Source organism: Camelus ferus, chromosome 3 (assembly GCF_009834535.1).
Source record: "Camelus ferus isolate YT-003-E chromosome 3, BCGSAC_Cfer_1.0, whole genome shotgun sequence".
NCBI classification, from domain to species: Eukaryota; Metazoa; Chordata; class Mammalia; order Artiodactyla; family Camelidae; genus Camelus; species Camelus ferus.
The window spans coordinates 89,812,605-89,839,637 of NC_045698.1; the positions used below are offsets into that span (position 1 = coordinate 89,812,605).

A 27,033-nucleotide genomic window follows, 5' to 3' on the forward strand; every position below is an offset into this window, starting at 1 on the left:
CACACAAATGCTTATGTAAGGGTGCAGCTTGCTGAGGTGAGAAGTGAGAAGCAACAGAAATATTCATCAGAAGAGGAACGGTTACGGTGTAGCTATTAACAGAATGTGATAGATATGTATGTATTAACATGAGAAGATGTACAAGATACGGTGGTTAGGTATGTCAGAAAAGTTGATACTTTACAATACCATTTGAGATTTAAGAAAAATTAATTTATATACAGGTGTGAATATATACACACAGAGTATATATATTTTTTTAAACTCATAGAAAATGGTTTGAAAATATAAACTGCAGGCTGTAATTAGTAGTTACTCTTGGGAGGGAAGCAGAATTGATGGGTGAGAGCAGAGCAATGGGAAGTGAGGGTGAATATAACTTTTCTCCAGACATTTCTGGATTGCTTGGCTTATGCATGTAGTCATTTATTACTTCTGTGATTTCTTTCATTAGAAAAAGAAAAATGCACAAATTAAGTCCAAAATTATAAAAAAAAAAAAGATTAGAAATGTGTTACCACTAGATATAGTCATTAAGAAAATGGTTCCTTGCAAGAGAACTTCTGTGAAATATTAGTCAGTTGTTTACAGACTGCCAAATGTTTTCTGTGAGCTTAAATGGAAAGTCAGAATTTGGGTTTGTTTTGTTTTTTATATTATACACAAAAGTATAACAATGTGTGTATATTGGGCAAGCCTCATGGTATTATGCTGAGTAATTTATTGCTTGGGTTATAAAACTCTGCACCAGCAATAATTTCCATCATCCCTGAAACACAAAAGCCAGTAATAAACAGAGATAACCTAATAGTCAGCCACACGTCTTCAAACATCACACAACCCATTTGTCTTACTTAGTTCTTTGTTAACAAAATGAAAATCTCCTTATTTTTATAATCTGGTGTTCTAAATATTTTTATTTTTTTCTTCTGATATTTATGAGAATAAATTGCATTCTTGAGCTCTCTAAAATAAACTTATTCTTTCAGCAACCAAATCTGTAATTACTTATTAAAAGTAAATGTTTTATTTCCCTGTAACTGTGCTAATGGTATGTGCTCTTGGGGATTCTGCAATGCTCTGTGTATTGATTAACTAATGAACTTCTCAGTTCCTCAGGCCATGTGGGCTTCTTCAACTAGCCATCTGTTCCAGCTGTTGTAGGAATCATCGTGAAAACAGCTTCCAACACTCCGTAGTTGAGGGCTGTAGTGCTAAAATATTTGGATGCTTGCAACCCCCGCCCCTGAACACTGCTAGCTCAGTACATTGCAAACCAAGGAACAAAGCTAAATTATATAATGTGTTCCATTCTAGTGGTGTTAATGTAGCTCTGTAACTAGTTCATCTAAGAGTATAGAATTGAGTCTGAGAAGATGCCTACCAGAATTTTATGATTCAGAATGATTGTGAAGCTAAGGATTTATCTACTATTTATATACAGTGTTTTCCAAATTAAAACCAGCCTGTTTTCTTTCTTCTCCTTTTCTCTTTATAATACTATCATCTTTGCTTACATTTACATTAACAGAGGTCAAAGAGTTGATAAATGATTTGGTTAAAACCCAGAAATGTATGTTTCTGATTTAAAATATTTGCTGTTAACTGGAGGATGGGGAAGGAAAGTTAAATACCAATTTATTACAACTTTAGTTTTAAAGGATGCTATGTATTTTAGCTATTTACCTTCCCATGTTCCTAAATGATGAAGTTACCATCATCTTTCTTTATTGACTAAATGAAGATGGTAATATTCTTACAGTCACAAATTCTCATGTGGAGTGAGTTTATTGCCTTCTTTCCTCTTCTTTCATCTAACAATGTGTGTACAAGAAGATTTGATTAGAGAATAATGTTTCCTTTGACATCTTCATGGACCTCTTCCAGTCGGGTGTTTTCATCAGTGTCCTAGGCATGTTCATGTAGAAATGAGAGAGAATAGGAATATAGTCAAACTTTTTTTAGGTCAGGTACTGTCCAAGAGAGAGCCTATATTTTATATTTCCTTAGCATTTTCATAAATCAGACTGAATTAGTAGATATTACAAGTTTTGTTTTTTAAACCATGTGTAATATATTTTTGAGGCTAAAAAATACAAATAAAACAAACATGCTGCTAGAAAATTCATGATAAGCATCATTAGGATCACTTTATATACAAAACCAGTAGAAGAGATTGTATAATAATTTGAACAAAATGTTTAAAACTTTTCTCAACGTTGAAACGCAGCACCACCTAGAAGACACAAAGCAGGCTCTCCATAGTTTCACCCAGAGACCAGGTTGTCTGCAAGGTGATAACTTTAACTATTATCCTATGCTTTCTTTAAGTGTCACTGATTTATGTATGCAGATTTGGCTTGAATATCTATCTCCATTTCTCTTCATGGGCCAGACGTGTCTAGTTTAAATGACGTGCAAGTCTAGATCTGGGTCTTTCCCAGAGTATTTTTAGTCCGCTATGAACTCTAGCCCAGCCTTGCAGTGCCAGCTTGCTGCTAAATGGGCAAGAAGCTGTGATATGCACTCGGGGGAAAATATATACACTTCAAATAGGCCAGAACAACTTGACCGATTGAAGTTTGACAGCTTTCACGTTGGATTTTTTTTTTTCCATGAATGGCATAACATCGTTAAAACCTTAAAACCAGTAGGTTGTTTAAAAGTTTTCACGAGATCTATTCTTTCCCATCTTTTGCAATTTTCAGACTGAATCTTCATACAAAATCTCAACTTATTAAACAACAGTCTTAACATGTCAACACACTCTGAGTTGTTGAGGTTTTGTTGTTTTTTCCTTCCCGAGGCTGGATTTAAAACTTCTTGAATCTAATTGAATTGAAAATGTGACATTATCAGAGAAAATCTGCAGGAACTCATTATTCTGTTGCAAAGAGAAGCATTAACTGGGCTCAAACAAAACTATGTGGCAGAGTTTTTTAAATCCTCTCTTCTAAAAACAGCATTTAAAAGCATTATCAAAATAAGTTTTAAAGAAAGAGATCAATTGAGATCAGAATAAGTAGACTTTTGGTGAGATTTCTGGAAACTTATTAATTAAAATAATATGATGATAAATATAACTTGTTGTTATTAGTATTTTTATTGTAGTTAACCTTTATTAGGTCCTCGGTGTGGGCTGTGCTTTGTGCCTAGTGTTTCATTCAACCTCTGCAAAGTCTACTAGGTAAACATGATTGTCATTCACATTTTGAAATGAGAAAACTAAGGATCAGAGAGTTTCTGTAATGCTTTCAAAACCCCTCATAAATCATGTTGCCATTAGTGCAGAAAATTGTCTAGTACTGGCAGGATCAGATTGCCCAGCCCTTGTCATTAAGCAATCATTAATCTGACTTTTTCTAAACTTTATCTACTATTTCCAACATGATTCTGTTCAATTAATTCTTACCTTTAATATGTCTGCTATGACCATGATTACCTGATTTTCCAGGAATCAGAAGAAATTATAATAATCTGTCCACCAAGTCCTGGCCACCATTCCTTGGAGACCACAAAACAGCCTCTTTGGCTGCTTTTGTGTAACGTAAATGTTAAAATAAATATAAAAAAGAGAATGGGCACGCTCCTTTCTCTTCTTTCATGGCTTTCTCAGTTGATAGATCCCAAATAAGTTACAGGATAATTGGAATAAAATGACAGAATTTCAAAGAGTCTAATTGCTCAAGTCTTTCAAATAAATAGCTTTCAAAAGAAAATTTGCTCTAATATTAATGCTTGAATGTGATGGAAACTCTCAGAAAAAAAAGAAAAACACAATATAAAGGAAAGTGCTAAAACTGAGTCATAGGAAAGAGAGTACCTTGTAACTGAGTCACTGACATTTCAAATCAAAATTGCTAGGTTTGCTAAAATATCTTTCACTGTAGTTATAGAAGATTTATGTCTTACCAACTCTTCTTCTCTAGGACCCTATGCTTTCTTTGTTCCTCTCTTTGAAATGGTTATGTTTCTTAGAATGTGTTAGTTTTTCTTCCCTGGCCGTGCCACTCCAAACTCCCTCTCCACCCCACCTCCATCACAAGGACTGAATCCTCGGGGCTTAGTCCGTGTATCTGTGCACTGTTTTTACGACAAGACTGTGTGATCTGATGTGAGAACTGGGGGGACTGGAGCCGTGTATTACTATTACAATAAGCAAGTGCCAACTTATTTTTGATCTTTTTCAATTCCACCCGTTTGGGGCTGTAGCAGACCTGATGTAATCGCAATTCCGCTGACTCTGTAGGCCAGTGAATGATTTTCCGTTGTGCCCTGATTTGTTCACCTAAGACATAACTTTTGGAATAGTGGTGTAAGGCTGGAGAGTGTACCAGCAGGACCCCAGCACCTGGACTCGTGGCCGGAGAGTGGAGCGCGTGGAGTCCCTGTAGCCGAACCTGCAGTTCTGGGATCAGCAGTCGAGAGCGCAAATGTCCTGGGTAAACGCAAAGTTCCTGAATTGGGGGAGGGCATTCTTTTCCCTTTAATTGTGAAATTAAAAGGTTTTACTGATAACCATGTTGGGAACCAAAGAAACTTCTCCAACCCTCCTCCACATTGGCAAACAGAAAAGTCCCGCGAGTTATTTTATATGAAAACTCCCTTTTACGAAGAAATTAAGACCAACCCTTCTAAGAACAGATAATTAAATGCTACACAGGTTGGTTTGTTGAGTGCAAATCAAATAAAACGTTGTGTCTAGAGAAGAAGGTACTAGAAAAAGTCAGCATTTAAAGGAACTGTGAGAGGAGCAGGGAGCTGATGGGACTTCAGAAAGAGGGAGAGGGAACAGGATGGATGAAACCTTGCTGAGCCCGTGGACAGATCAGGAGCGTCCCATGATCAGCTTGCTCAGTCCCATCACTCCGGAGTGATCCTAGGAAACGTGTGAGAAGATCACGCCAGCTTTATGCTCTGACTTTGGTGTGGGCTCAGTGCCCAGTTCCTTAACAAGCAAGTTTAAAGAATGTACGTGAAAACCTTAGAAGCATCTCCTTCATGATTCTTAGACCCACACTCCTTCGTGGAAAGTGCAGGCTTTCTATTCTGCCCGCAGCCTCTGCCCTTTACCCTTCTGTATCATTTTCATGACAAATAGACTTTGATTCCTCATGTCTTTTGGAGATTAAATGGGTCGAGGATAGGAAAAGTGTATTTTTTAAATAAACATACAGGTTTCCTCCTATTACCAGTCATTTAGTATGTCCACATTTTCAAAAGTAGATTTAATATAAAGAATTATACCTTATTTATATAATGCCTTTTAATTTTTTTGGAAAATGAATAGTTAACATTAAAAAAAAGATAAAATTGATTGTTTGTACTATCTTTTCTAGGCTAGGTTCTGAAGCAAGGGATTGTAATGGTCCCAGAAAACAATACAGAATATGTGAGAATCCACCTTGTCCTGCAGGTTTGCCTGGATTCAGAGACTGGCAATGTCAGGCCTATAGTGTTAGAACTTCGTACCCAAAGCAGGTGCTTCAGTGGCAAGCTGTCCTGGATGAAGGTATGACCAACCAGATCTCCACCTTCTTAATGACGTAGACTTGTAGGTTTGCAAAATGCTTTACAGTAGTGGTAAATGTTACTTTGTAGGTTATATTTTAGTTATTTAAGAGCTCTGGTTTTTTCTGCCTTTACTGACAGATAACAACCACAAGCGCTGACTAAAAGTGTTTATTTTTAAGATACGGAGGTGTTATTATACACTAGTTAAATCAACTAAAATAAAAAAGAGAGACAGTACATAATGCTGGGGAGGGTGCAGGGAACCTAGATCTCTCTTGCATTGCTGGCTGGGATGTAAAATGTTGCAGCCCCTCTGAAAAATAGCTTGTCAGTTTCTTAAATAACTAAGCACATCCTTATCATACAATTTAGAAAACACAGCCTTGGGTATTTATCCCTGAGAAATGAAAACTTACAACCACAAAAAATGCTGTACAGAAATGTTCAGAGCAGCTTTGTTTTCAGTAGCTGAACCCTGGAAACAACCAGAAAGGTTCTGAGTAGCTGAGTGGTTAGCAAAGTGAGGTATATCCAGACCATGGGATATTTGAACTTCAAACACGTGTGAACAACTTCCTACTTGATATTTCTACTTGGATATTTGCAAATTTCAGCCTACACTCATGGTCATAGTCCTTCCAGTCCATGTCCATTCTGATCATCTTTGGTGTCTCCTATCTCAGCGAAGATTATGTCAGCTTTTCCATGAGATGAGCCAGAGATGTATGTCATTCCTAGATTTCCATCTTTCTCCCTCACAAATCTAATCTATCACCGTGCTCATCTATTTTACTTCCTGAATCTGTCTCCACTCTCACTCTTCTAACCTCCAGTTTCAGAGTCTCTTGCTCAGGCTACCGTATTGGCTCCGCCGGAGTCTTTCTGCTTCCTCTCTTTCCCTGCCTCAGTCCACCCTTTGTAGAGCAGCCTGGGGATCTTTGTATAAAACAGAAGTTGGATCATATCAGTCTCCTCCCGTAAAACATTTCAAAGGTTTCCCATAGTTCTTCAGGTAGAGACCAAATCGCACGGCGTGACATGCTCACCAGGACCCTGCTTAGTCTGATGCCTTCTGCTGTCTCCTGCCTCCTCTAAAACCTCACCCCCATTCACCCTGCACTGCAGATACTGCCCTTGTTTTATAGCCTCAGACATGTCATGCTTCTGCCTCCACGTGGCCTCCAACCGTACTGTTCCCTCAACCGAGAGAAAATAATAACACAGTCTTCCGTTTGCACGATCCTTTTAATAAATGTCAATTCTCCATTTCCAGGTGCTTAAACCAAAAACTTTGGAGTCTTACTTTTTTCTGTTCTTTCTCTTTTACCATACATTCATAACATCAGTAAGGTCAGATTAGCTGTATCTTTAAAATACATCCAGAATTGGATCATTGCCTGGTATCTCCAGAGCTGCCACCCTGGTGTAAGCCACTGTCTCTTACCTGGGTGGTGGTAGTAGCCTTCTGACTGCTCCTTATGCCTGTGTCCTCCGGCCTTCTTCAGTCTCAACATAGCCAGAGTGATACATTTAAAATGTCAGTCATGTCATATTATTCTTCCACTCAAAACCCTCCAGTACCTTCCCAGCTCACTAAAAATCCAAAGTTCTACTAATGGCCTGGACGGACCTCTGCCCTCGGGCTCCCTGTGACCCTGTGACTTCAGCTGTACTGTTTCCCCATCACACCCTTCCGCCCACACCGGCTCCCGTGCTCTCCCTAGAGTAAGTCAGGTACATTCCTACCTAGTGTCTTGGAAGATGTTTTCCCTGGTCAAACACTTTTCCCAGATATGGGTATGATTTATTCTCTCACCTCCTTCTGGTCTTTTCTTAAATAGTAACTCAATGCCTTACCTTCCCTGCTTGCTTCTTTTTTCACAGAGCTTATAATCATCTACCACAACATTTCATATTTTATTTATTATATGCCCCCCCAATAATAACTGTAAGAGCAGAACATGTACTTCATGCATTGCTATGTCTTAGTGCCGTAAACAGTACCTGAGCAGAGTAGACACTTAATACATATTAGGTGAATAAATGTGGTGTCTTACAGGAATTTTCTGTAGTCATCTCTCCTGGCCCCTCTTCTCACTGAGCATTCTCCTTGGGATAATCTTATGTATTTGCTAGTTTTATTTATTATCCCAGTGCTAAAGGAACAGGAATATTTATCTCCAGCCCAGATCTCTCTGTCTTGAGCTCCTTAGCTGATCCATGTGGTGCATGAACTCAGCATCCCATTCATCTCCAGCTCAACGTGGTCCAAGTTGAACATACCCTTTTCCTTCGCTCACTCCCGCCATCTGCTTCTCTTACTGTGCTCTCTTGCAGAGAATAGCATCATGATCAACTTCATCACCAAGCTAAGCCAGACTCCTTCTGCCTCAGTCTCATATACCTGTAATCAGTCAGCAAACCCTGTTTGTCCAAACCTGTCTTGTTTTGCCAGCATCTTTGTTGATTGCACCGCGTCTAACCTGGATTCCTTAAAGAGCTTCCTCGCCGTCTCTCTGAGTGCAGTCTCGCCCTCCTCCAGCCCCTGTGCCTCATTTCAGCCAGACTGGCCTCTTTGAAGGCCAGATCTGTCAGTTGCTGTGCCAAATAATACCCTTTCATGAATATCATTGCTGTCAGGACCAATATCAAACTTTATTACCTGGTTTATGAGACCATTTTTGTGGCCTGCCCCCTGTAACTTCCCTGGCCGCATCTCTGTCACTCCCTTCTGTAGTCTCCAGTGCAGCCAGGTCAAATTTTATTTCATCCCTCATATACATCATGTTTTCTTACTTCTGGGCCTGTAAACATGCACGTTTCTTGGCATAATATCCTTTCTTTTTCAAGCTTTAATCTCTTCCCCCATTTATTTACCTTGAAAACTTCTGCTGATTTTTTGGACTCAGTTTATGTCAAGTTCTCTAGGGAAAAAGAATCCCCTGAGCTCTCATGCTGGATAGGCTCCCCTTCCAGGTCCTCCGCAAGCACCCTGTTGTAGCAGATTTTGATGGGTCTCTGCTCCTTTTATCGTCTCTGCCTAGTGTATCCTCTGGCAGTTATTAAGCTTCTGATGATTATTTGTTGCATCAATTTGAATATATAAACACTATTTTTCCATTGTAAAAATAAAATCAGTATGACAATTCAGATCGTGAAAATCATCGTCTGATCATGGGTTAATCCTATCTCTGCTTCTCACTGGCTGTTCGATTTGATAATATTTAATTCATTTGAAACCTTACTTATACATGAAGTAAGAGGATACAGGTTTCATCCAGATTTTTTTTTTAAAGTCAGAATTGTATCGGGGACAATCGAAAATATTAACGCTTTTGGAAATCACAATTGAGGAAGCTTCAAACTCTTATAAATTGTTTATCGTCAGAATGATCCTTAATAGATGTTTACATAATTATCAGGGTAACATTTTTTGATAATTTTGCAACACGTATGGATCAAACACATCAGTCTGTATGATGAATAAAACACACAGCAATAGTTGTTATGTATTAGAGCAGTATGGAAGAACCTGAAATACACAAGTCTTTTAAAAATCCCACGTCTCTGATACTTTAAAATACCAGTGGTTATTTCTGTTATTCTTATGTAACACGTGAATCTATGGCTAGGAGAATTAAACATAAGATATCAATGCCAGAGCGAACATTTATTTTTAGAGAAAAAAGATGCATGGCTTTAACATTCAGGTATTTTGCATACTCTGTGCTGAAATTTGGCTGAAATCCACATTTAATGCATATCTTGGAAAGGGTTGGTCTCTTAAATCAAGACAGAGCCTGCCTGCCAAGTACTGGCATGTTACATGGGTCACTGTAATGTCACAATCTCAAGGGTACACTTCAGGAAGGAAGATTGGTATCAAATGTTTATGTCATCTGTAAAGCTGAAGTAAGTACAGTGAAATGACAGTATGTTGTAAGAGGAGAAATAGAAAGATTTTTATCTGAATTCTTGCTTGGAATGTGAATGGAATTTTCTAGACTAACTCCTTTCAACTTGATTCATTTATCTGGTTTGCTCCTCTCTTCAATGAAAACTCCAGAAAGAGAATTATATTTTTATATTATATTTTTATTATATATATATATATATATATATTTTTATATTATATTTTTACATTATATATAAATATATATATATACCACTATTAAAGTGTTGCAATTATAGCAGCTGTTTTTAAGTCCAAAGACATGACATAGTAAGCAGTCGCTGAATAAACATAACCTACTTTGAGGTGTGAGAGCACACTGAAATGCTTTATTGCAGCTTATAATGGCATCTTAAAGGAAAATTTCAAAACCATGCACATTAAAGGCCACGTTCCAACTCCCCAAAATTGTTCAGAGCAGTATTCAGAAGCCACATGTGAAAACTGTTTGAAATGTTCAATTCTGAAGGCTCATTTAACTGTCTGTCTTCTCTTTGCAAAGTGATACCCTGTTCCGTGCCTCTGGCTGTTATTTGGTATTTATAGAATCCCATCAGCATACGTGGAACTTTACTGAAGACATAAGCGAAGATCAGTGTCAGAGACTGTAAACTATTTTCCATTCTATTTATATGAGCTTAATAAACAGTAAAGGGCCTGACTGGTGTCAAGCCAGTAGAGTAGTAATGTAGCCTGGAAATTGTTCTGAAGTTTCGGATTTGGATAATCCTACTACTGGTGTTACCAAATTCTGCAGCTCTTCTGCATGATGCTTAGAAATAGAAACAGCACTTTCAAAAAAATTTTGCCACTCTTCGACTGAGCCTAATAGGCGAGGGTTTTAACTCTAACCATCTTACCATATTGCTTAAATGAAGTACTGAAGATGACTGCCAGCCATTCAGGACTTCTTTACCTAGATCAGTGGTTCTCACCCTGAACATCATTTACACTGAACTGCTTTCCGAGTAAGCAATAAAAAGGGCTGAGTCCTAGCTAGCACTCAGCAAGTGTGCATTCCAGTGCCTGTTCTCCTGGGACTGTGTTGCATTTCCAAACATCCTTGTAAAGGAAAATCTTATAAGAATTGTTCATCTTACAAGCTGTTCTGTCTCCCTTTAGTAATTTTTCAATTAGAAGATGCCGAATGCATAGGACTGAAAATTACTGTATTGGAATTTAGAAGTAAGATGTCAAGAAAGGCTTCATGAATAAAGTAAATCTTAAATAGGCAGAATTCTGATATGTACTTAAAATAAGGCATTCATGCCAAAAAATATGGGGAAAAAAATGGGAGCATGCAAAATACTTTTCAGGAAGAATGCTTGATTTCTGTGTGGTTGAGGTTTAGTGCCAGAAAATAATAAGTGAAACATTTTTTAAATAATTTGAAGACGTCATTCTTAAGAAGGAAGTTAATATTCATTGGATACCTATTTTTCCCAGGCATCATCTCATTTACTACCCATAATAACACTTTAGTATTATCTACTCTAGTATTACATTATTCAGTGAACTCAGATTCTGTTGTGTACTTACAGCTCTTCTGAAAAATAAAGCTTGAGGTAAAAATATTTATGGAGTAATATTTGCTCATCTCTTTTTATCCACTCTGTGCGTAGAAAAACCATGTGCCTTATTTTGCTCTCCTGTTGGAAAAGAACAGCCTGTTCTTCTATCAGAAAAAGTGATGGATGGAACTTCTTGTGGATATCAGGGATCAGATATCTGTGCAAATGGCCGGTGTCAGGTAAGACGTTCCAAAAGGGAGAACGTATGTGCTGAGGGAGGATTGTGGGACACTGAGCAGCTGCGCAGTATCATGGGAAGCTCTGCACTAAGATTCAAAAGATTAGAATGTAGTCCTGACTCAATGGTTGTCTTCAGCAAGTCTGATCTACTTTGAAACTCCATTTCTTCATCTGTAAAATGGAGGGTTTGGACTAGAAAATCTGTCATATCCATTACTAGCTAAAAAAACTTAAGAATTTTATTCTGCAGTGTACACGTTACAGGTCTGAAATTGTGACACTTTAGGCATTTTATATCAAAACATTCCAGACCAAAAACTCAAGCACTCCATTTGTCCATGTCTTGTGTCCAAGATCAAGCCATGTGGCAAAAACCTATAAAGGCAATAATCCTACTGCTCAGTTAATGTTAAAGTATTTTCAACATTCTTGCATCAACTGATTTTTAAGTATATATTCAATTTTTATTATACTTAAACATTTCATTTGCCTTTCTATTCTTTTTTTTTAAGTAATCTCCATCTATTGTATCATTCATGTGCTCTTTATTTATCATTAGAAAAGTAGACATCTTGTTCAAATGAATATGAATAGTGTAGTGGAAAGATCAAAGGCTAAGGTTTAGAAGTTGCTAGTTACAGGTCTACCACTTTCTTGAGTGGGTTTCCCCTGGAAGATTAATATTCAGGGAGTTGAATGTCAAGTTTTTCATAATCAATATATGTGTAGAGTAGGGGAAGGAGGCAGGAGTGGGCCCAGGGGGAAATTGGGCAGGGTATCGTCGCAGCAAGCCCTCAGCTGACCTTGTGGGGGCATTGAAGCTGGGAACCCTCTTCAGAGTTGTCCTCATTTGGAGTGAGGAAGCCAAGCCCTTTTACCCCCAGTATCAGCTAGTGTTTGGATACAAGCTGTCCCAGGAAGGGAAGGTGACCTTGGGAAAGGAAGTTTTGTTTGGGCTAGGCCTTTAAAGAAATGGGCTGATGGCTAAGAGCTATCAGGCAATAAATTTCCCAGACATGGGAGAAAAATATGTAAATCCTTTAGTAATGAATGAGACACGTGAGCGGAGCCGCACTGAATCCATGGCCGCCACTAGGAAACTGTGTTCTTGGGAGAATCATTTAAAATATGTATGCAACCATTAACTAACGTATAAAGTGAAATGGTCAGGCCAATGGTCATAGACTTTTTGTGCGATGCACTCTTTGAAAAATTTGATGAGAATTTTGTTTTTTTCCACAAAAGGCACATCTCACCGTGCACGCGTGCACACACACACACACACACACACACACACACGTGTACACATGCACCAAAATTTGAAAACAGTTATAAGCTGTGGATGGATCAATCTGTCGTCCAGTAGAGGAGAAACTTGGAAACAACATGAAACTTAAATGCTTTACCAGTTCTTAGATTCTGTATTTTGCCAGCATGCTATAAAGTTTAACACACAGAATCATGAAGTACAATTGGCATAAGAAACAGTTTTATAATTACATATGAATTTCCTTTATTCTTTAACAGAATATGACAGTAACCTGAAATATAATTTTTCATGTCTGTAAAAAAAAATCATTGCAAGTATTTACCTATACATACTTTGTTTTCAAAACTGTTGTACAATTAAAACTTTTGTCTTTATTTCATCATTTTATGTGAATCTTTCAGATTAGTATATCTCTTAAATGAATTTATTTTTCAAAAGAAATTGTCTTCCTAACTCTATATGCCAAATACAATAGCATAAATTGGGATGTTCTTTACTTAACAGTATTGTGTAAGCCAGGTCTTTTTTTGAGTCTTTAGCTAGAAATTAAAACAACAGCAACAAAAACAAAAAATTCTGCTTAAGTATTACATGAATCAGATGATTATAATTATTTAAAGTTCTGTGAAATGGATTGTGACTTCTGACAGCATTGGAATACTTCAAGATTCTGGCTTTTTCACTAAAATGCTTCATTCAGTCTTTCACTATAATTAAAAACATCATTTTTTTTTCCTTTCTGACTACCCTCTGTGTATTGGATTTGGCTAGAGTTGTTTTATCACAAAATATACAGCATCAAAGCTGAATGTAGAATTCTAAACTCTGTGAATGGACCTAGGAGGGCAATTAAAAATAGACAGCTTTCTCCTGGTGACCCAATTAGCTCCCTGGCTTTCCTGTCCTGGAAAAGGATAGAGAAAGCTCTGCTCTGTTTTATCACGTTACCCACCCATCTCCATCCCACCAGTGGTACTTCAGGTACTTGCCACCAGTTAAATGGCATAGTCTTTCCAGAGTCATTTATCCTCCGTTTTTGGAGTTATGTGAGCATATTTTGGTAAGTGTGGGTACTTGAGACTACCAATTACAGAGTATGAAATCTTATTTTTTGACTCTTATTTTAAAACACATGATTATTGAGCCTTGCCATTTTGTCTACCCCTGGCTTTTATTTTAGATTTACGAATTTGTATTATCCCAGTTACAAAGGTTCGAAATAACTAAGGAACAACTAGATACTAATGCATTCGGTCACTTAACTACTATTTATTGGGTTTATTGTATTTGCCAAGAAACAAGCTAGATACTAGGGATAGAAATAGAGGTGCCTTTTATCATTTCAGAACCACTCTGTGCTTCCTCTCTAAGTTTTCTCCTCATTTGTACATGATGGAGAGATTTTTTTTTTTTTTCTTTACCCCAGCACTCCCAGGTCTTTTCATGGCTCCTGCTTAGTAAACTGCTGCCATACCTTTGTTGTATTTTGAGAATTTCCTGTGATGGCCACCTTTTTCATCTAGAGACAGTCTCTTTACTTCTCCCTGAATCAACCTTGATTTGCTGATCAGAGTTTTGCACTAATGCATTGTTTTGTCTGCTTCTTGACACTGGTATGTACCCTCCCTTGACAAAAGGAAAGGCTGCTGTATTATGCAGATTTAATGCGATTTTAGCTTTCTCAGGATATTCCTCCTGCAGCTGCATTTTATAATCCGCTTCTTCCCCCACCTCAACACCATCAATACCAACCTCAGAAAAAGACCTTGATTTTGTTTCTGTTTTATTGAATATTTTAAAAATGTATTTAAATAATATACCTTGTTATGAATGAATGCATCATCAATCTCTATTGCAGATTCTTCTTAATTGGGGTAATGGTGTAATTCTACCATTTATTTCTGATGGTATTGACATATTAAATTCTTCCCTTTAAGTATGCACAACTTTGCAAGATACCATATTTTCTAAACAGTGAGAGACTAGAAAATTTAATTTTTTAATTCACTAGAAAAGAGGCAATGATTCAATCTGGTAAGATTCTTAGTAACAAAGTTCTTCTGGAAACATATAAAATTAATTATCCTACTGTTCCTATTTTCTTGAAGCAGTTTTTACTCATTCGTATACTAGATGCCAAAGAAGATGGGGATAGCAGTTTCTTCGTGAACTGTTGTGAATGTAAACATTTATGTTTGGTTTTCACAACGTTAATGTTTAATACTCAGCATTTGCTTTGCAACCATGTGAGAAGGGAAACCATCCGTATGATGAAGTAGATCTCTTCTGTGTTGAGTAAAATGAATTAGATTAATCATGTTATATTGAACAGAAATGTGATTGCCTTTGGGATTTATGTAAATTGCATTTGTCTCAATAATATTTTTCCAAATTGGTTTAGGATATCATTTAATTCTTAATATAAGAAAAGTACTCTTACCACTATACTACCATTTAGTCACTTTACAGATGATAATATTTGACGTGAACTTGCTGTGTTAGTTTGCACCAGACAGGAGGATGTTTTACTAGTTTGTCAAATAAATATGTCTGGTTTGCATAGACTTGATTTATCCTAAATCGTGGTTAAAAAGAAAGAAAAAAACTCACTTTATTGAACTCACTTTATTGTGTACTGTCTTTCTCTTGCTGCAGAAAGTTGGCTGTGATGGTTTATTAGGGTCTCTTGCAAGGGAAGATCATTGTGGTGTGTGCAATGGCAATGGGAAATCGTGCAAAATCATTAAGGGAGACTTTAATCACACCAGAGGAGCAGGTAATTATTTTTTAATTTTTTCAAAGTTAATCACATAAACAATCTTTGGGGGCAAAGATAACATTGAACTTGACTTAGAAATTCCAGTTCTGATTCTGTTGAAAACTTTTGTAATGGATATTGAGTGATTTTTCGTGATGACATACAATACATGTGATATGAGCCAGAAATTCTAACAAGCCCATTTCCCAACACTGAGCGTATGAAGTCATCTGTTGTGCATTTAATAAATTGGAGTAGCAAGGGAAAAATCTAATTTGCATTGGCTAATGTTATCAGGTTTCTACGGACTTATCCTCCAATGCAAACTATGATGTCTAACAGAGAATAATGATTTGTAACAGCCTGAAGCAACTATTGAGAGTTTTAGTCTTCAGGTCTTCAGCATTCCACTTTCTTTATTTTTTCTTAATATTTTTACTAAATTTGAAGTGAATAAATTTTTGAAAACAGGAGTCTATGGCAGTGTGGCATGTTGGGAACTGTAACAGGGAGTCAAAAGATGTGGGCTGATGTTCCAGACGTATTAATGGTGGGAACTCATTTTCTTTTCTCTTCTTTCCTCATCTCTAAATACTGATACTCAGGGGATACGAGGATGAACTGACGATGATCTATATAGTGTGAATTTCAAAGTGAATCACAACAAAAAGTGATATTATCTGTGCAGAAATATAATGACCCACAAGTATGCTTTATATACAGAAAATGCTTTCTACTCAGGCCCTCATGGTTACTGGGAAGAAGCAAACATTTCTGTGTTTACAGTAATGTCTTACCTGGACATCTTTCTTTTGAACTTAGTATTTATGATTATTTTTTGTTATCGTTAGTATGCTTACATTACATACATCACCTTTTTCCTGTTTTAAATTTCTTCCTTGTTCAAACACCAGAAGACCAGACCGGAAAATATATATTTGTTTTAATACAAGGAGTAAGCCATTTGTATTTAAATAATCAAGAAGACTGAGTTCATTCTGATTTTTAAAAAGTCCTTCAGAGAAGAAAATTAGACACAGCCCTCTAAAGTTGAATACAGTCTTTTCCTAGGCCCCAGCAGAATAAAAGATAAGTGAGCTCAAAGAACTTGAGGCCTAAAAATAACTAAAGCCCAGGGTAAATTGTAGATCAAAATCTCAGTCGCCAAAGCTGTGAAAAAAGGTGACAGGTCCTACAAGTCAAAATCTGTCCGAACTCATTTAGAAAAGTCAGACTAAGCTGTAGCAGGCTCCCAGACTTTCAAATAAGAGGTGCAGTTATAATAAGCTTTTCAGCCTGATTGTGACGGGAGAAGTTTTTAAGTGCAGAAGTTCAGATGAAGTCTGAAAGACTGAAGAGATTGAAGGATACTAGAATTTTTGAAGAATAGTCTTACATAGTTACTTAATATGCCTGGAAGCAGGGAACTGTAGAATACTGATGCGCATTTAGCACTGATATCTTTTTTTAATTGTAACAACACTTCACTTTTCCACTAAGCAGGGAAAACAGAAATACCAGTTAAAAATCAGTGACGTGGTGTTTATTCTGACTGCTGTTTTGTGGATACGTTTTCTCCCAGGTTCCTACTTCAAACCTCCTTTGTTTTTGTTGCACTTTAATGTCTACTTCTGTTCATTAGTCTGTTTGTAAGCTACATTAATGGCATCTGTTATTTGGAAAATGTCTAAAATGTGACCATATGCCAGAGACTAACTATACATTGCTCACAGGGAAGAGACTAGAATTCTTAACTTGGACATAAGGCCAAAGTGTTGTTCCTGCCTGGTGCTGTTCCTACTTGCTCTCTGACATCATTTCAGATCAAGGTCTCTTTCCTTCCCTAAGCTGCAGCCACCAGATTTGTTACAGATGCTCAAGCTGACCAGTGCTTCCTCCAGCACCTTGCATTTAAAAATACGGTTCTGTGAGCTTCCTCTTAGCTTTGCTGGGTTAATTCCTGGACATCAGTTAGATCTCAGTTCAAATGTCCTTTCTTCAGGGAAGCACTCCCTGAACAACCTCCATCTCCTATCACTGATTAGTTTACTGATGTTTACCGTGTCTGTATTTGGACAGTTCAGCTGTATTGTAATTTTGTCATGTTACACTCATTGGTCTTTTCTTTCCCACTAGACTATCAGATCAGTGAGGAAAAATATCATGGCTATTTTTGCTCAGTGCCATATTCCCAATGGCCAGCATAGTGTGTGATCCATTAACATTTGTTAATTTAATTAATAATGAAACATTACCATGTTAAGAACTTTACAAAACAAAAATCTGTATGAGTCCTTAATTTATCTTGGGCTTCATCTACTTGTGACTTTAGGAATGTTGTATTCATTTCTCTTGAGACAATTTTATCCTTACAGTTTATGGACTTCCTAGAATCTCTTAAAGGAATTGCAGCCTTATTTGATCCAGTTGGCCATGCACTCTGTATATATTGTATGAGTAACACATGTGCAGACACATGTGGGTGTTTTCAGTCCCTGTGCTCTATTTAGAGTTTGCTAAATCATTTTTGTTGGAGCTAGAAAATAAGAAGAGAGATTTTTTTTTTCCTTAGTGCATTTATCATGTCTTTCCTTGTAACTTGCCTGGCCGTCGGATAATTTTTTAGGGGCTTTTTAAAGGTAACTTGTGTATTTGGCCAGTTGTGGAACTATATAGTTATCAGTATACACTTAGAAGAAGGTGGGCATAAAGTCTGTTATTCTTAGTACAAGCGATGATGATACTAATCCTAGTATAAGGAACACATGCTCTTAGACTTTTTATTTGTATGTGCGCCACAGCCTTAGTCATAGTGCGATGTGTTCTACTCTGTGAAATAGCAGCAGGGAGCCACAGCTGGAAGCGGAGAGTGGAATCAGATCTGAGTTCAAAGCTTGGTTGGGTCAGCTCATTAGCGACAAGGCGGTCTTGAAAGAGGCCGTTAATCTATTAAATATCTGCTTTGGATGATATCATTATGGCTAAATGTAATGATTTACATAAATTATCTGTAATAGTGACTAGCACATAGCAGCTGCTCAAAATGCAGCATTTAGCATTATTACTACCATGAAGATAATGATTGCTGTTGGCATTTTAAGAAGGCTGATTAAGAAGCGGATTACTGGTTATAAAATAGGATGTTCCTACATACAAAGTAAACTGTCCAAGGTGAGGGTCAAGTTTATGACATTGACATAGGCTGTATTTCAACTTCTAAGCTTGGCAATAGCCACTCCTCTACTTACTTCTTTTATAAATATGCCTTCCCAAGTGTGCTAAATGGCTTATTTAAAGTGGCTTATGAAAAATATCTAGAGCCCCAGCCTTTGGCTATCCCTCTTCCAGTGTCTTTGCTTAATATTTTTCTTCCTCTCTTTCTTCTTTAAACTCAGTCTAACTCACTGTCCTCCAGGTCATTTCAGTTGAGTAATAGAGAGCTGCTCTAGATTGAGCCATAAACTTGGATATAACTCTTGTGCTAAAATACAGCATCCCTCTGAGTTTACTGTTAAACTCAAACAGAAATTTACAGTTACTCCCTCTGCTTTTCTCTTTCTTCTCTGCCATTTTAACATCCTGAAATCTAGCATCTTCTCCAAACACTTTCCTAAATTTATTTGCCCAGAGGTGAGCAGTGCCTCTTGATTGTGACACGTGAACTCCTTAGTCACCTTTCTCTCTCATGTCTGTACAGCTTTTTATACCCTTGACCTACAACTCTTCTTAAAATAATCTAATCCAGGAGATCCCACTACACCCAAATCACCCAATTTCCACCTTATCGTGATTCCTTCTTTATATTCTTTCCTGAATTTTTTTTTCCATCTCTCTGTTAAAAAAACTGTCACCAAGGTTGAATCCTTGATGTCTCCTCTCTCTTAATTTTCTCCACTTACTCCTTGGCTTAAATTACTGCCTCACAGAGTTACTTCAATAGCACAACCTTTTCCTGAAGTTCCAGATGTTCCAGAGATTTTACTGGATATTTTTACTAGATGTTATACCGATTTGTTAAATACAAATTGCAAAGCCAGATTTATTAGATTATTACCCAAACTTGACTTTGTGTTTCAGTACATGATGGTCCCATTCTCACATAAGTAATAATAAAGCATTGTGTGTTCAGTGTTTATTTCCCCACTTTGTATTGGTTCTCAAATTCAGAATTTTTTTTCTCCACAATGCCTTCTGGATTTTCTACCTTAGGCTCTAGCACTCCTGGAGTTTTATATTAGCTTCCTGACACTGGCACCCACAGCTGTGTGGCTGGGTATCCTGTGCACTCCTGTCAGACAAAGCCTCTCCAAACCGGTATCTAATTACCAAGTTCGTTGCTGTAGAATGTTCAGTAGCTTCAGACTGATACATTCAGTGTCCTGGGCATGTGTTTAAACTCTCTTAATAGAGCCATCTTCTCATTCTGTCAGAATTATTTTATGTGCTACTAAAAATATCACTTACTACGTTACTTTTCTTTGCATGCAGTGAACTCGTTCTTTTTCTAAATACAGTTGACACTTGAATAACAAAGGTTTCAACAACATGGGTCTATTTATATGTGGAATTTTTTTTAACTTTTTTTATTGAGTTACAGGTATTTTACAATGTTGTGTCAAATTCCAGTGTAGAGCACAATTTTTCAATTATATGTGAACATGCATATATTCATTGTCACATTTTTTTTCACCGTGAGCTACTACAAGATCATGTATATATTTCCCTGTGCTATACAGTATAATCTTGTTTATCTATTCTACAATTTTGAAATCCCAGTCTATCTCTTCCAACCCCCGCCCCCGCCCCCTTGGCAACCACAAGTTTGTATTCTATGTCTGTGAGTCTGTTTCTGTTTTGTGTTTATGTTCATTTTTTGTTTGTTTTAGATTCCACATATGAGCGATCTCATATGGTATTTTTCTTTCTCTTTCTGGCTTACTTCACTTAGAATGACATTCTCCAGGGACATCCATGTTGCTGCAAATGGTGTTATGTTGTCATTTTTATAGCTGAATAGTATTCTATTGTCTAAATATACCACATCTTCTTTATCTAGTCATCTGTTGATGGACATTTAGGCTGTTTCCGTGTCTTGGCTATTGTAAATAGTGCTGCTGTGAACATTGGGGTGCAGGTGTCATTTTGAAGTAGGGTTCCTTCTGGATAGAAGCCCAGGAGTGGGATTCCTGGGTCCTATGGTAAGTCTATTCCTAGTCTTTTGAGAAATCTCCATACTGTTTTCCACAGTGGCTGCACCAAACTGCATTCCCACCAGCAGTGTAGGAGGGTTCCCTTTTCTCCACAGCCTCGCCAGCATTTGTCATTTGTGGACTTTTGAATGATGGCCATTCTGACTGGTGTGAGGTGATACCTCATCATAGTTTTGGTTTGCATTTCTCTGATAATTAGTGAAATTGAGAATTTTTTCATGTGCCTAGTGATCATTTGTATTTCTTCCTTGGAGAATTGCTTGTTTAGGTCTTCTGCCCATTTTTGGATTGGGTTGTTTGTTTTTTTCTTATTAAGTCGTATGAGCTGCTTATATATTCTGGAGATCAAGCCTTTGTTGGTTTCATCGTTTGCATAAATTTTCTCCCATTCCATAGGTTGTCGTTTGGATTTTTTTTTTTTAATAACTAAATACTACAGTGGCACACAATCGACCTGCAGCTATTTGAATCTGTGGGTGCCAAACCGCAGATACAGAGAAACCACTTATACAGAGGGCTGGCTATTAATTAAACTCTTTTTTTTTTTTTTTTTTTTTTTTTTTACTACTGGAAGGGTTGGTACCCTTAACCCACATGTTGTTCAGGGGTCAGCTTTGTATCCAAATCCTATCCATTCTTCAGGGACAGTTCATCTGTTTCCTTTGTGACACTTTCCTTGATTATATGAAATGTCCTCTCCTCCAAATCACTGTGATTCCTGCTAATGCCAGTGTTTTCTCAAACATGAGTAATGTATATCACCATTTAAAAGGAAAGAAATCCCACTTCTATGAGCTAAAACTAGCGGGGAAACTTCTGAACAGTGGTTTGATCAGAGAAGGAGGACACTTAAAGAACATTGGTTTCTGTTTTTCAGCAGGGAATTAACCATATTATTTTGCATGTGATCTTTTTGACATAATTTTGGAAGTTTTATTTAACTCGCTTTTATGTAAGATATTTGTGCTCACTGAGTACACAGACTCTCTTACGTTTCTTCTATACAAATAGGCAGTAAGCGTTTGTTTCTGTTTTCATTGCTGCATATTTTGTCCACATAACAAAATGCTAGTGCTTGTGTGGTTTGTTGTTACTAGAAATGGTTAAATTGTGTAAGTAGTATTCACTAATGGAAATTATGATTTGAAAAACACAAGCCTCTGATTCCACCGGGTGGGGTGTCTGCTACCTTTTTGGTATACACCAAATAACTGTAAATAGTTTCAGGTTTGAATAATTGATCAATGGGAGACAACGCTGGGATTAGCTGTTGTACCTTTTAAAAACTAGCTTTCAAATTAGACTTGTGTCAGGGCTAGAAGGAGCTACACAGAAATACTAAGAAGAATATTAAATATTATTTTAATATAATTTTAAATCATATGTATTTGGCCACAAGTTGGCATCTACTCTGTCACTATTCTCCACCAAGTGAAGTCTTGATTTTGACTTTTTCTGCACGCCTTCTCTTCCAACTTTGTCTTACCTTATTTCACTTCAAGCATTCATACATCCCTAATGCCTGCTGAAAAACCTTTTCTGAGAAACACCTCAGTGTGTCTTGCTTCTAGCTGTCTGACACCTTCCAGGGTGACACAGATTGCTTGGTGTGGCCTTACACTTACTTGTCTCCAGACTCAGTTGCAAAACGCTTTGTTAATCTCCTCAGGGAGTGTTTGGTCTCTCTGGTCCTACACTCAGCTGCTCCAGGGGCCAGATGCCCGCAGCTGTGTGCTCTCCAGCTGCATTTCCTCCTTCCCACACTCGCTAACTTAAAGGAGTGCCATGAACAGAATTCGAGGTTGCTTGCTTTGTTCCAAGATTCACTGTGTTTCTAACTGGGCTGTCCCAATTTACTTTTTTCTCCCCTCATAATTCATGAGATATCAGGGAGCTTTTTCACTGAGAATACAGTTGCCTCTTTGCTGTATTCTCAACATCTTTCCAGGAAACTTCTCCTTTGGAAATTATGGCAGCTTTTATACGTACATTTTTTTCTTTATATAGGTATTGAAATAGCATAGCAAAAACCAAAAGAAAAAGAGGGCAAGTCAATTAAGAAAAGAAAAATTCAAAGAACTCGAGATGTATCTCATGTCTTATTGACTCTTACAGGTTATGTAGAAGTGCTGGTGATACCTGCGGGAGCAAGAAGAATCAAGGTCGTGGAGGAGAAGCCAGCACACAGCTACCTAGGTAACCTGTGTTACAGACTCAGAGCCCAGCCAAGTTCAAGCCTGGCTGCCCTGCCCTGAGACTTCTGTGGTGGCTAGGATGTCAGTGTGTTTCTAGTCACACGTTTGAATTTCCTGGGAAGCACTTCTTGCCATATCAAGTAGGAATTTCTTTCCCTCCCTCCCAGGGACTTCCTAGGAGCAAAAGCAATCTGGTTATGTATTTTGAGGGGTTATAAATTACTTCCACATGTTTGTCTATGTTCAGGAACAAACACTCAGTGGAGGACTTGGGGACGCTTTATTTCATATATTGCACATATATTTCCTATTTACACACACGTGAATGTCCAGATATTCATGTTTATTGCATTGCAAATGCATATATAAATGTGTGTGTATCTATATAGTGATTGCTTTAGAACTAGGAAATCTTGTGGAACCCTCAAAAAAAATTTCTGTATACTAGAAGGATTTGATGTTTTTAATGGGAGGTGTTGCTCTCTTTTGCTTCACTTCAGGTGTACTTATTTATGAAGAAGGTATTTTAAAAAATTGTAACTGAAGAAGTTGACTTACAATATTGTATTGGTTTCAGGCAATGTGCTTTGACATTTGCATACGTTATGAAATGATCACCACAGTAGGTCTAGTAGCCATCTTTCCCCAACAAAGTCATTGCAATATTATTGACCGCCTTCCTTTTGCTAGGTATGACATGACCATGGCTTCTTTATTTCATTACTGGAGTTTTTTACCTCTTAGTACCTTTCACCTATTTTGTGCACCCTGCACCCTCTGACATTCACCCGTTTGTTCTCTGTATTTAAGAGTTTCTTTTTGTTTCGCTTGTTTGCTTATTTTGTTTTTTAGACTCCACATCATATAGTATTTGTCTTTCTCTATCTGACTTATTTCACTTAGCATCATACCCTCTAGATCCAAACATTTGTTACAAACGGCAAGGTTGCCTTTTCTTTTAGTGAATGAGTAATATTCTATTGTGTATGCATACCACATCTTCTTTATCCATTCATCTACTGATGGGCACTTAGGTTGCTTCCATACCTTGGCTTATTGTAAATAATGCCACAGTGAACATTGGACTGCTTATATCTTTCTGAATCAGTGTTTTTGTGAAATTGCTGGATCATGTGGAAGGTCTGTGTTTAATTTTTTGAGGAGCCTCCATACTGTTTTCTGTATGGCCATGCCAATTTACAATCCCATCAACAGTACATGAGGATTTCCTTTTCTCTGAATCCTGGCCAACACTTGTTATTTGTTGTCTTTTTGGTGATAACTGTTCTGACAGATGTGAGGTGATATCTTATTGTGGTTTTGATTTTCATTTCCTTGATGATTACCAATCTTGTGCATCTTTTCATGTGCCTGTTGGCCATCTGAATGTCTTTTTGGAAAAATTCCTCAAGTCCTCTGCCCTTTTTTCAATTGAGTTGTTTGAGTTTTTTTGATGTTGAGTTACATGAGTTGTTTGTATATTTTGGATACTAACTTTTCATAGGATGTATCATTTGCAAGTATCTTCTCCCGTACAGTAGGCTTCCTTTTCATTTTGTTGATAGTTTCCTTTGCTGTGCAGAAGCTTTGATTTTACCTAGTCCCATTTGTTTATTTTTACTTTTTAATTCCCTTTCCTGAGGAGATATACCCCCCAAAATATCACTAAGACTGTCAAATAGCATACTGCCTATGTTTTCTTCTAGGAGGTTAGTGGTTTCAGTTCTTACATTTAAGTCTTTAATCCATTTTGAGTTTATTCCTGTATAGAGTATGAGAAAGTAGTCCAGTTTGATTGTTATACATGTAGCTGTCTAGTTCTCTCAACACTATTTGTTGAAGAGTCTTGTTCCTCGATTGTATGATCTTGCCTCCTTTGTCATAGATTAATGGACCACATAAGCATGGATTTATTTCTAGACTCTCTATACTGTTCCATTCATCTATTTGTCTGTCTTTTTACCAGTACCAGGCTGTTTTGATTACTGTAGCTATGTAATATAGTTTGAAAAGAGGGAATGTGGTACCTCCAGCTTTGTTATTTTTTAAGATTGCATCGGCTATTTAGGGTCTTTTGTGTTTCCACATAAATTTTAGAATTATTTGTCCTAGTTCTTTGAAAAATGCCATTGGTATTTTGATACGGATTGCATTAAATCTGTTGATTGCCTTGGGTAGTATGGTCATTTTAACAATGTAGATTCTTCCAATCTTTGAGCATGGTCTATCTTTCCACTGCTTTTTGTCAATTTCTCTCATTAATACCTTATAGTTTTCCAAGTACAAATCTTCTGCCTCCTTTACTAGATTTATTCCTAAAACCTCCTTGATTAGATTTATTCTGGATATTTCATTCTTTTTGATGCAATTTTAAATGGGGTTGTTTTCTTATTTTCATTTTCTGTTATTAGTGTATAGAAATGCAACGGATTTCTGTGTAGTTTGTATCCTGCTACTTTACTGAATTCGTGTATTAGTTCTAATAGTTTTTTGCTGGCATATTCAGGATTTCCTATATGTAGTATCATGTCATACACAAAGAGTGATAGTTTTACTTCTTTCTCTCCAATTTGGATTCTTTTTCTTGTCTAATTTCTGTGGCTCTGACTTCAAATACTATGTCACTGAATGAAAGTGACAAGGGTCGCATACTTGTCTTGTTCCTGATCTTAGAGGAAATGCTTTCACCTATTCACCATTGAGTATGATGTTGGCTGTGGTTTTGTCATATCTGGCTTTTATTGTGTTGAGATATGTTCCCCCTATACCCTCTTTGTTGAGAGTTTGTGTCATAAATGAATGTTGAATTTGTCAAAAGTTTTTCTGCATCTATTGAGATGATCATATGATTTTTATTCTTCAGTTTGTTTGCATGGTGTATCACATTGATTCATTTATGAATATTGAACCATCCTTGCATCCCTGGGATAAACCTCAGTCATAGTGTATGATCCTTTTACTGTATTGTTAGATTTGATTTGCTAATATTTTGTTGAGGATTTTTGCTTTTATATTCTTCAGGGTTATTGGCCTGTAGTTTTCTTTTTTTGTGTTGTCTTTACCTGGTTTTGGTATCAGGATGATGCTGGCTTCACAGAATGAATTTGGCAGCATTCTTCAATTTGGGGGAAGAGTTTTAGAAGGGTAGACATTAACTATTATTTAGCTGTTTGGTAGAATTCACGTGTGTTGTCATCTGGTCCTTGAATTTTATTTGTTGGGAGTTTTTTGATTACTGGTTCAATTTCATTACTGGTAATTAGTCTGTTCATGCTTTGTATTTCTTCCTGAATCAGTCTTGGGAGATTGCACATTTCTAGGAATTTATTCATTAATTTTTGGTTGTCCAGTATATTGGTATATAATTGTTCATAGCAATCTCTTAGGACCTTTTGTATTTCTGTAGTGTTGATAGTACCTTTTCTTTCATTTCCAGTTTTATTTATGTGGGCCCTCAAGTATTTTTCAAATTTTTAAGTATTGCTTGTGGAAAAAAAATTGTATCAGCTATTTTAATTAGGCCAATTACTGTTTCTGCATATGAAAGAAAATACTGTGTTGTCAGAATACATATTGGTTATATATTAATATTTCAAACTAATTAAATCACGTGAAATGATCTTTTATAGTCAGTGGCATCCACAGATAGGAGAATATAATGTGATAGGTCTGGCAAAAGACTGAATATTCTCCCAGAACTTAAACATTGTGTTTATATTATTGTTAAAGAATGCCTTTGTGTCTTTTTTTCCTTCTTAACAAAAATAATTTCCTCATTATATTCTTTCTCAAATCAAAAATAATGTCTTGATAGGAAAACACTTCATACATGAAAAAATAACCCAGAATTACATGATTGTTTCTGCTCTGTGACATTGAAAATAGTCTACAGTTGGATTGAGTCATTTTTCACATTAGGGTTTGCTTTCTAGGAGTAGGAAAATTTGAAGAAAGGGGACAGTAAAATAAATTCTTTGTCATGTGACACACTCATTTGTTAGTCATTACTAATACATAAATTTTATCTATTTTTACCTGATTTGGTTTTTAAATTCATTTTAAGTGCAAGTAAATCTTGCTGTATACCCAAATTCAGATTAAAGTTGCAATATCCATTTTTTGGAGACACTGTATAAAATTGAGACATTTGCAGTACTTTCATTTAATAGCAGACAGTTGGCATTTACACTTGGGGATATGTTTTCTTTTTTCCAAGCTGGAAAAGAATGTCTCAAATGGAGTTTTCTTAGTTCTGCAAAACTCTACATTGTACTCTGATTTGTAATATGCTAACAAACATGGCTGGATAAACTTGGTGGTTTTACAAATGGGAAATCTCCATTATCCCTCTAATTCCTGACTTCCCTGGCTCTTCAACCTATC

At 36.8% G+C, this 27,033-nt stretch overlaps 1 protein-coding gene across 3 annotated transcripts in view; it reads left to right on the forward strand.

Moving 5' to 3' along the window:
* Positions 1-27,033, forward strand: part of ADAMTS19 (ADAM metallopeptidase with thrombospondin type 1 motif 19) — a 241,151-nt gene that overhangs the window by 135,412 nt on the left and 78,706 nt on the right. For all 3 annotated transcript variants that reach the window (XR_004318692.1, XR_004318691.1, XM_032476644.1), the window contains exons 12-16: positions 4,312-4,442; positions 5,340-5,512; positions 11,089-11,216; positions 15,143-15,263; positions 22,571-22,651. Coding sequence is in view for 1 of the 3 variants with exons in the window: in XM_032476644.1 (XP_032332535.1) it covers positions 4,312-4,442; positions 5,340-5,512; positions 11,089-11,216; positions 15,143-15,263; positions 22,571-22,651 (634 nt within the window). In the remaining 2 variants the exon portion in view is untranslated. The remainder of the gene's footprint in view (positions 1-4,311; positions 4,443-5,339; positions 5,513-11,088; positions 11,217-15,142; positions 15,264-22,570; positions 22,652-27,033) is intronic.